Source organism: Salvia splendens, chromosome 19, assembly GCF_004379255.2.
Source record: "Salvia splendens isolate huo1 chromosome 19, SspV2, whole genome shotgun sequence".
NCBI lineage: Eukaryota > Viridiplantae > Streptophyta > Magnoliopsida > Lamiales > Lamiaceae > Salvia > Salvia splendens.
Window position 1 is genome coordinate 22072244 of NC_056050.1, and position 11560 is coordinate 22083803.

Here is an 11560-nt window from a genome sequence, read left to right on the forward strand (position 1 = left end):
GATCTGCCATGTTAGTTAATAGATAAGGTTATTTACACACGAACTTTCAATTTTTTTTGGTTTTTTCTCAAGAGTTTTTTTTAATGTATATACACTTTGAGTTTTGTCTTTTAATTTTTCCTCCAACAAACAATTTTGGTGAAATTTGAGTTGACGTGGACTATATTTCGAAATGTGACAAATTAATTTGATATATTATAAGTCTACAAATGTTGAAAGTTCGTGTATTAATAGGCATATAACACCCTAACAAATAAGAGGTATATTAGTCTGTAGTACTTAAGTTTAAATTGTAATAGCACAAAAATACTTCGGGTAAATCAATCAAAGTAGGAGGGAAGAAAAATTTAAAGCCACTAAGGTAATTCGAGTTAGTTAACGTGATTGGATTTTCAATATAACTTAATTAACCCACTTATTTAGGTGTATTTATTTAAAACATTAACAAAATGAAAAATAATGCAGGACGAGAAAATAACCATAAGGCAAGAAATAATTTAACTAACATACCAAACAACAAGTAAAGTTAGATTGAATGTCATTATATTAGCGAAATATAACTATCAAAACGTACCCTAAAAACCTAAAACTGTGCCTTCGCCACAATTCTAATTTTGGTCGCAAAATGGGCCGTTAAAATGTTGAACTTTGGAGTCACTTGATGAAGTCTCGGCTTTTCTTTACATAGGCCCATATTCAGTTATTTGGTTTTTATAAATGTATCAATACCTTTCAATAATATGAAAAATATAATTAGTTATTAACTTTGTACCAAAAATACCTTTACTATAATAATTATGCAATTCTAGCATTAATGTTATTAAAACACATATATTTCTTGGTTATTATATTCTTGCTATTATTGCTACAAGTGGAACACCGATTCATTTTTATAAATACTTCCTTTCTTCCGCCATAAAGGATTGATTTTTTTAGACATGAAATTTAATAAATGATACTCCTTCCGTCTCTGAAAATTTATTTTATTTGCATTTTCATCCGTCCCTAAAATTTATCACCTTTCACTTCTACCATTTTTGGTAGTGGACCCTACATTCTACTAACTCATTCTCACTCATATTTTATTATAAAACTAATATATAAAAGTAGAACTCACATGCCACTAACTTTTTCAATTCACTCTCTATTATACTTTTTGAATCCATGTCAGATTAAATGGTGACAAATTGGAAGGGATGGAGGGAGTATTTATTAAGTTTAATGGGTAGAGAATAGTGTAGAAAAGAAACAAAGAAAATATAATTAATAAAGGTTAAAATAATAATCCTTGATTTGGAGCTGTAGCCCAAGAGTGAGTGTAAAACTACCTCAAAGCAACCGACAATCTTAAAACACACACGAATGATCTGATCCTTCCTTCACCCCTCTTCCCTCTCTCTGGATCTGGAACCACATACCATTTGCTCCATTCCGCCATTGGAAGAGCAGCTCTTGGATCTCGTACAATGCTTGCTCTTTCCTTCTTCCCAGCCTTGTGCATTTTGCTCCTTGCGCCCAATGCCTTCAGCTTCTATCTCCCGGGTGTTGCCCCCGAAGATTTCCAAAAGGTTCAATCTTTCTTAAAACCCAAGATTTTGTAGCTAAATTTTGATTTGGGTTTTTTCTGATTTAGGCTTTTTATGATTCAATGTGATAAGAACTTTGTTCGTTTCTTGATATTGGTTGTGTGTGAAGATCTAGTGCTTGTTTATGCTCTAGAGTGCGTAAAGTTCTGATTTTGATATAGGTTTTGATTAGAGAGATTTCTTGCATAGGAGATAATGATAGTTGATAATAGGCTTGATAGCTGCTCATTTGTCTGTTTTGGTCTTGTTGGAGACAGCGAGTTTCATGGATTTTTGGACTTCAAATCAAGGGATGGATGGTGTAGACATATTTTTAAGCTTGTATGAGTAAGCAAAAATGTTTGTGGAGTCCAATTTTGAATGGTCTGAAGAATGTAGAGTGAGTGTTTGTGATGCAATTGTTTTGACTGTGGAAGGAAATCTTTAGGGGTTTAGTGGAGACTGATGGGCATAACTAGTGAACTACTACGGGTGGCTGACAAGATGGGAGTTTGATTTTTGGACTGCTCGTGATTCTTTTGTGTTGAAACTCTTGTGTATGATTGAGTGAAGTTTGTATAGGAGATCATGAATGGTGCTTCACATTCTTCAATATCATTTCTTGGTTAAGATGAGGGATAATATTGTAGTGTTGCAGCATGTAGATTTTATTGCCTGCATAAATACTAATGCAGAAGGCATTGTTGCTGGCAGATTGTGCATTTTCACCTTGTGAAATATTCTTGTCTGTTCTGAACTTTTAATTAGTCCGAGTTTCTGTCATGAAACATTTCTTCTGTGGGTTGATTATTGAAATCCACATCCCTTAGTCCTTGATGCTATACTATTGCACTTTTAAAATGTGAAAATGGGGAGGCGAAACAGACACATTGGGCAAGGGCATCAGTAAATCATAGTATGAAATTTGAATTTCTTAGTGTTGGCTAATTTGTAGCCTGAAATCTTGTTCCTAAGTTTAGAGAGTCCATTTTTAGAAGTTTCTGATTGGTCTTGGACTGTTCTAACACTCCTTTCTGTCTGTGTCTTGTTTCTTTTTTATTTCCCGAATCGAATGCAGGGAGATCCATTGAACGTGAAAGTAAACAAATTGACCTCTATAAAGACTCAGCTTCCATATTCATACTATTCTCTTCCCTACTGTCACCCGAACAAGATAGTCGACAGCAGTGAAAATCTTGGAGAAGTACTTCGTGGAGACCGCATTGAGAACTCCCCCTATGTGGTCTGTCCTATAGCTTTCACAATGCTCTTTGACATTCTCTCTTATTATTGACTTCTTGTTTTATGCTTTTGCTGCAGTTCAAAATGAGGGAACCACAAGTCTGCAATGTTGTCTGTCGAGTTACACTTGATGCCAAAAAAGCAAAGGCATTCAAAGAAAAAATTCAGGATGAATATCGTGTTAACATGTACGTCAGCCTTTGCAGTATACAAAGCTCATTTGTTATGACCCTTCTTTTAACATGTCTTGCTTATTTGATGAGTCTGTTTTCTCGTTGCAGGATCCTTGATAATCTCCCTTTGGTTGTTCCGATACCAAGGTCAGAACAAGAAGGTCCTCCTATCTACCAGCTCGGTCATCATGTTGGGCTGAAAGGGCAGTATGCTGGTGTAAGTTAGCTAAATATAACCTTGAAATTGTATGAGTTATTTGCAAGATTCCTAATTTACTTGGTATTTTGTACTATATGCAGAGCAAGGATGAAAAATATTTCATATACAACCACTTGAGCTTTACGGTCAAGTTTCACAGAGACGAGTTGACTGATTCAGCTAGGATTGTTGGTTTTGAGGTCATACCATTTAGGTTGGTATACACTGGTGTACTGTTATTTCAAGTGGTTTGTGCTCTGTTAAATAAACTTGCATATATATACCTCGTTCTGTAGTGTCAAACACGAATATGATGGAAAATGGAATGAGAATGCTCATCTCACTACATGCGATCCCCAGTCAAAGAGAACAGTTTCTTCTTCGAACTCCCCTCAAGAGGTTGAAGATAATCAAGAAATCATTTTTACTTATGATGTCGCATTCCAGGTAATTATTTCAAAGGCCTTTTTTCACACTTTGCATACTAATACGCCGTGAGTTATCTTTGTCAATGCTACCTATAGTATTCCTGACAGAATCGACCAGTATAAAGTTTCATCTTTTGTGACTTATCTTCAGGAGAGTGATGTGAAGTGGGCATCAAGATGGGACACATATCTTCTGATGACTGATGATCAAATCCATTGGTTTTCCATTGTGAATTCTCTCATGATTGTGCTCTTCCTCTCTGGCATGGTTGCGATGATAATGCTGCGAACACTTTACCGCGACATCTCAAAGTACAACGAACTCGAGACTCAGGAGGAGGCCCAGGAAGAGACGGGATGGAAATTGGTTCATGCAGATGTGTTCAGGCCTCCAACCAACTCGGACTTGCTCTGTGTTTATGTCGGGACCGGTGTACAATTTCTCGGGATGATGCTCGTCACCATGGTCTTCGCTGTCCTCGGTTTCCTCTCTCCTTCCAACCGGGGAGGGCTCATGACAGCCATGTTGTTTGTGTGGGTTTTCATGGGACTCTTCGCCGGTTACTCTGCTGCCCGGATTTACAAGATGTTCAAAGGAACGGAGTGGAAGAAAATCGCACTCCAGACCGCGTTTCTGTTCCCTGGCCTCGTGTTCGGTTTCTTCTTCGTGCTCAATGCTCTCATCTGGGGTCAGAGATCTTCAGGTGCAGTGCCGTTCGGAACAATGTTCGCATTGGTCTTCCTCTGGTTCGGAATCTCAGTCCCACTCGTCGTCGTGGGGAGCTACGTGGGCTTCAAGAAGCCAGCAATTGAAAACCCGGTGAAGACAAACAAAATACCTAGGCAGATCCCGGAGCAGCCATGGTACATGAACCCCATCTTCTCCATTCTTATCGGAGGCATCCTACCGTTCGGAGCTGTCTTCATCGAGCTCTTCTTCATCCTGACCTCGATCTGGCTGAACCAGTTCTACTACATCTTCGGATTCCTCTTCATCGTCTTCATCATCCTCCTCATCACCTGCGCGGAGATAACCATCGTGCTCTGCTACTTCCAGCTGTGCAGCGAGGACTACCTATGGTGGTGGAGGTCGTACCTCACGTCCGGATCCTCAGCGCTCTACCTCTTCCTCTACGCAACCTTCTACTTCTTCACGAAGCTCGAGATCACGAAGCCCGTCTCCGGCGCCCTTTACTTCGGGTACATGCTGCTCGCTTCATATTCGTTCTTCGTTCTCACCGGCACCATTGGATTCTATGCGTGCTTCGTCTTCACCAGGCTGATTTATTCTTCTGTCAAGATTGATTGATTGAGTTGTATACAGGGCTTCCATATTTTGCAAATTTGTTAGAGGGAAATCTGTATTAGTTATTGTAAAAGTTCATATTTCAAATTCTTTACTATTGGAGTCATCTTTGTAGCAAGGATGAAGAACTGCACTACCTTTTGTTTGATCAGATAATGGAAATCGTGCTAGTAAGACTATATTATTATCATATGCTATATATAGTTTTGTTGTACTACAAAATTGGATTGTCTATCATTACTCATTAAAATTTTATTTATCTAAATGCATTCCAAAACTAGGCAGTAACTTGAATAAACTCATGGGCTAGCTTGAAATCTGAATGTGTAGATTTGTGTATCAAATACTCGACTTGATTAAAATATGTATATAAACGCAGTTCAAAACTAGGCCATAACTTGAATAGTCCGATTAACTTGTGGGCTAGCTTGAAATCTGAATGTATGATTTGTCTATCATATATTTAATCAAAATGTGTATATAAATGCAGTTCAAAACTATGCCCTAACTTAACAAGTCCGACTAACTCATGAACTAGCTCGAAATCTAAAGGTTAGCTATTAAAGATCAAAATTTTTAATTAGATCAAATTTCAATCGGATTACCCCGAAATCAAAATAGAATCTATATATAAATTCATTACATTTATATCTATAATAAAAATAATAAATTTACTAACGAGTTATTTAACTGTTGAATACTCCATATTTTCAAATTTGGAATGCATGATTTTGGGGATATTTACTAAGAAATAATTGTTTTTGATACATATAAATAGGTATAATCCTACTTTCGTAATAAGGTTTTAGCCTTCAGTTCGGATACTAAAGTAGTTAATTAATAAATAAAACTCCTTATATTACAAATTCAGGAGCAGATTAACATGAAAGATATAATAATCTGGTAACATGAAAGTAAGTAATTATACCGTTAGTATTTAATAAAGTTTATAGTATTTAATAAAGTAAGTAATTATACCGTTAGTATCTTCTTTCTACACCGATTAATCTATGTTTTTCTGAGATATAATCGGTTGTTCTCTCAAGTGAGGTAACTGCTTCGGTTTCCTTCGAGATCTAGTATTAGATCTGACTCTGAAGTTAGATCGGTTTGCGTTCGGGGATGTTCTTGACAGGTCCAGTGTTCTAAGAGTGAGATCTGTGAGAATCGTGGTGGTTCACGTGTTTGATTTGGCCGTGGTGTGCGGTAGTCAGCGAGATCTAGGGTTGATAGTTCTCTGATAGTCCAGTCTGTTCAGTGGTTCTTCTTTTGTGACAATCGGTATAAGATTTGGAGAGGTCCAAGGCCTAGCACTTCTATGACCAGATCCATATTCAAATCTCTTATTTCTTTTGTATCTGTTTTTTTGTCTTTAGATCCTTCAGGATCAGTTTCTTATTTTACTAACCGTGTTACTTAGTGTGCAGGTGATACACTTTATGTGGCCAGTAGTTCTAGTTTCGGTTGAGGACCTGAACTATAGCTAAGGTTTTGGAGTTGTATCTAGTACTTAGTAATCTTGTAGTCTTGTTCATCTTTTGTATTTGACTTGTATTATCTGAGACTAGTCATCTTAGTAAGCAGTGTAAAACAAAAGAGGTCTCGGTAATTAGGGAACCATGGTGCATACCGCTGCCACTTCATAATTACATGTGTAATTGATCTTAATTTTACAATTAAATATTGTATTTCTATATTAATTCTTTCTCGTGTTTTTTGCAATGCTTGGTGCATTCTGCGGCCACTGATGTCGTTGTATTCGGTTTCAGCCATCGACCAAGATGGATGTTCATTTTTATAATATGTATTTCTACATAAAAGACATTTTAATTAGGAGAAAGAGCAATCAATGGTTGAAATAATAATATACATTCAGATAAATGCATTTCTTAATGATATTTTAAACATTTTTTGCTATAGAATGTCATATTTTACATCACGAAATGAGATGTTTTATGTTATAGAATGAAATATTATACAATATGTAATGATTTCAGTAAACGTAACGAATTAAATTTATATGTCATTTAACTATCTTAACAGTTGAAAGAAAAATACAATCAAACAAATCCATCTCTTTTCTTTCCCGATAACTTAGTATATCGAAAAGATTACAGATTAAACAATTGGATGAAATTCGAGGCCTCAAACTATTGTAAGCCTTCTTCACACGCTTCGCCTTTCACCGCAATCCATCCCTCAGGTCGATTATCTCAAAACTCCGGTTCTTTTTTCTTCGTGATTGGTGATTTCCCAATTGTAACTTCTGTCATAGAAACGAGTACTATTAAAGATTTTATACATAACTTTATATAGTAAGCACTAATATAGTATGTCAACTCACCCGTCAAGATTTACCTATTCCTTTATCACTAATTCATAATTTTCTAAGGAAGAAGCTAAAAAGGATCTTTTATTTTTATTTTGTTGAGAGGTATCGATATATACCTAAATTAGAAATTTGAGTGTAAATTATATATTTTTCATAAATTTAAAAGTTGGTTGTAAAAATAAAAAAATTAGCTTTTATAGTGAATTTTTCATAAAATTGTTTTTTTTTAACTTTAAAAATTTCACTACAAAGGATAAGTTCATAATTGTTTAGAACAAATTTGAAGTTCATTACTTATCAAATTAGGCTAAAGTTTAATATTATTGTGGATCAATAGTCTTATTTAAATTTTATTTATTATCATTTCTCATACAAAATTTCTTATTTTAAATGCTATTCATGTCATATTTAATTTTAGATTATGTGAAATGTGTATAATCAAATATTTTGTGTGCTCTATTATAATAGTATTTCATATTCAAGTGATCATATTTTTTCATTTAATTAATATTATTTGACAAATAATATTCAGTATGTATAGCAAATAATTTAAATATGATATTTAGCAAAATAATATTTCCCAAATTTAGTCACAAAAATCAGCAAATTATCCATTGTAGTGAACTTTCCGACTAATTTTGCGTGAAATAAATCAATTGCGACCAATATTATAGTTATGAAATATATCAAATTTAGACCAAAATTTATAGTTATAATTTTAGAAACCAATACTGATTTGATAATAATATTTGGTAGGACTATAAAATCAGCAAAGTATGTTTTGTCAAAATAGAGATAAGTTTGCCAACACCACTATCATATCTGTAAATCTTAACGTTACTCATACCGACAGACTTACCCCCTTCCCCATTAATCCCTTTAACGGCTAGTTTTCCCTCTCTCATTCCTATATATATACACACCGCCGCTACACCACTTTCACATCCACCACCACCACAACTCAGCTGCTTTAAGAATTTTCCCAAATCGAAATGGCCGCAATTTCCAGACCTCAATTGTCTTCGGTTTTGCTACTCCTTTTCGTATCATTGAGCTTCTCAGAAGCTAGAGACCACCTCGTCGGCGGGAAATCCGGCGCTTGGAAGGTCCCCGCCTCCGACGCGGAGTCTCTCAACCACTGGGCCGAGAAATCGCGTTTCAACATCGGAGATTCTCTAGGTAACGAATCAACTCAATTGAGTTCTAAATTAGGTATCGGTAGATCTAATTACCTTCTCTAATCAGTAGATCTGGTTGTTAATTCGATTCTTCCGGTGATTAATTTTGCAGTTTGGGAATACGATGGATCGAAGGACTCGGTTCTGCAAGTGACGAAGAGAGATTACGTGACCTGCAACACGTCGAAGCCGATCGAGACCTACACCGGCGGCAGCACCAAGGTGAAGCTCCCGCATTCCGGTCCGTACTATTTCATCAGCGGCGCCAACGGAAACTGCGAGAAGGGGCAGAAGGTGATCGTTGTGGTTATATCGGAGAGGCGCAGCAATTTGAAAAATTCTCCAGCGCCTTCACCGGCGGAGAGTGAGGGTCCGGCGGTAGCGCCTGCTCCTACCAGCGGCGCCGGGAGCTTGAGTGGTGGCTTTTTGGCGGTGGTGCTGGGGGCGATGTTGGTTGCGGTGTGAAGAAATTTGGGATTTTGCTAATGGTGAAGGAAGTAGGAATGGTTTATTTGTTTGATTCTTTTGGAATGGAGTTTATTTATTTTTTTATGTTTTTTTCGGATTTAAATATTTTGGTGTAATTGAGATTACATTTCGAAATATATTCGATTAAGTTTTTATTATGTGTTCTACTTGTTTTCAATTTAATTAGTGTTCTCAACTTTTTGCTGATTATGATAAATATAATTTGTAGTAACTTCTAATTTTCTGATACAAAACAGAAAAACACTTATTTTCAATTTTTAAATGAAGGGCCCAATCAATGAAATAAAAACACACAAAAAGATATCACACGTGAAAAATTTAACAAAAATCACAAAGATCGTTCGTATAAAGCAAAAATACATGACTTGTTTGGGTTGGGACCAGAATATTTATGAAGATTTAACCCGTGTTCTATGAATCATCTATAAAACGACCGTTTCTCTTTTTTTTGGTTGATATTCTAATGTTTCGGATAGCTAATGAATTCTAATTTCTCGCGCACTCTTGAAAAATATGAGGTTCAACCACTTTCGAATCAGCACAGCCGTTACTATATTGAATTCATGCGCATAATCAACGCCGTGAAACTCAAATGTTTCAGATCAGTTTGTTGATCTCTTGCTACGGAATCTGCATCTGAGGAATATATTACTCAGTATCACACCATACATATGAATAAGTGGGAAACAATCATTTCTTACAATTTCAACAGCATGATCCAAACTCGAGAGGGATTACCATGGCAATTTTAACAGTCTCCCCTCCTAAGATGGATTATTGAGGAGGATGATGTTTTTTTTTCTTTTACTTCTTTAAGTTGTTTTGATTTGTAGACTTACCGCTTCTGGATTAATTTTGAACTATCATCTTCACATCATTTAATATAGTCACTGCGAACGGCATGTCAAAATTTTCCAGTATCCTTCACCGGTGGGATATTGATGCGGGTGCCCCCTCGCAAAGTTAAATGGTATTTTTGCCAGCAAATTTGTGGGGGAAAAAAAATCATATTTCAGGTACTTGTGTGATATAAGGTGCTAATAACCCATTATAAAACACCCTTCACCCTTACATAAAATTACAATCTTTCACAGCTCAAAACTCGCACCTTTCTTAAATCAAAGCATCATGCATATTCATGACAAAAAACACTGCACATATTACAACTATCGTCGTAAACAGTTACCTCTTAGCAGACTGTGACATAGAGCCTAGCATCTAATGAGGGCTTAAACAGAGGCCAAGGAGGAAAAAAATACGGGGGTGAAAAGGCCTATAGAGCTGGAGGCTTGGCGAGAAATATTTAACAATGACTAAAACCATTATTATAGGAATAAAGATCAAAAAGTGCCAATTGTATTAACTAAGATTCTCGTTGCACTAGAGCCTACCACCTAATCAGGACCTAAGCTGAGGCTAAGCTGGAAAAAAGTGGACCAGCCAAGACTCATCAGCTAGGAGCTAGGCGGGAAGCAATGAATACAACCATATTGTAAATATAAACAAAACAGAATGTGCAAATGCATCTAAGATTCTCACAGAACCATGTTAATTATTTCCTATACTGAGGTAAGCTTACAATAAAATTGTCCACTACAGAAAATAATACTATAACTATGGACAGAAACTTGCCATAGCAATGGCCAGATTATCCCTGATGGTATAATTTGTTTCTTTCACTACTTGATTCTACTTCCGTTTCCTGATGTGGTGCATCATCTCTAAATGATACTCCATCTGTCCCACAAAAGATATCACATTTCCTTTTTTGAAAAAAGCTCCCTCTCACATTAATATAAATATACTATTTTCTCTCTCCATCTAATGCACAAAACAACATCTCCTAAAATCCCATGCCATTTTCCAAGTGTGCCATCTATTATGGGACGGAGGGAGTATATCGCAACTAGTAGCATTTTCATAAAGAGTAACTAAAGGCATTTAACTGATTCATGTCATCCATGTAGATTTAATTCAAATTACTACTAAATAGAAACAAAAATGGATTTGATTGAGGGGGGCAATGGCAAGGTGTCAAGGAGTTAATATGACTAATGAGAGGTAGTTAATGAAAATGGACTAATAATACTATATTGTGATCCCTGAGCGCCCCGCGCCCCAGGCGCTATTTTAACAATGCTGTAATAGTTTCATTACTCTTTTGAGACTCCTATATATAGGTCCCTTCAGGTTTGAGAGGAATGTTCACTCATTTGTTTAGTTTAACTGTTAGATGATTGTTTACCATTATCTATTTTAGTTCATACCATTACGTCGTGCCAGCATTCCGCGCCTCTTTTCTCTAACATGGTAAGGCTACTTTAGTAAAAAAACAAAGAACTGTCTAAGTAGTTACTCAATGATTCCCATAATTCACATAGGGAAAATTTCCCATCATCAATTCACTAAGCTCTCTCCAGATTATGGTTGGACTGAAAATAAAAACGACCTTACTGTAGGAAGATGTCATGTGGTCCTATTTTTTACTTGCCTACATTTATAAATGGATCAAACAAAAACGACCTTACTATCTTGACTACTGTGACAGTTTTGAGATTTTTGTCTCTGGCCGACCATGGTTTTTTGGACCAAGTATCTGAATCAGTTAAACAACAAAAAAAAGGTCAACCAGACATATGTAAGTGCAA

At 36.1% G+C, this 11560-nt stretch overlaps 2 protein-coding genes across 2 annotated transcripts; both read left to right on the plus strand.

The window, feature by feature from the left end:
- The first annotated feature begins 1319 nt into the window (after positions 1-1319).
- Positions 1320-5103, plus strand: LOC121778084 (transmembrane 9 superfamily member 8-like). The gene is made up of 7 exons (XM_042175366.1): positions 1320-1568; positions 2644-2808; positions 2886-2995; positions 3089-3197; positions 3281-3393; positions 3476-3626; positions 3759-5103. Exons 1-7 carry the CDS (start codon positions 1467-1469, stop codon positions 4914-4916), a joined length of 1908 nt encoding a protein of 635 aa, XP_042031300.1. The 5' UTR covers positions 1320-1466; the 3' UTR covers positions 4917-5103.
- Positions 5104-8129: 3026 nt separating this feature from the next.
- On the plus strand, positions 8130-9049 carry LOC121778597 (early nodulin-like protein 1). Its single transcript, XM_042175967.1, has 2 exons — positions 8130-8424; positions 8536-9049. Exons 1-2 carry the CDS (start codon positions 8238-8240, stop codon positions 8886-8888), a joined length of 540 nt encoding a protein of 179 aa, XP_042031901.1. The 5' UTR covers positions 8130-8237; the 3' UTR covers positions 8889-9049.
- Positions 9050-11560: the final 2511 nt, after the last annotated feature.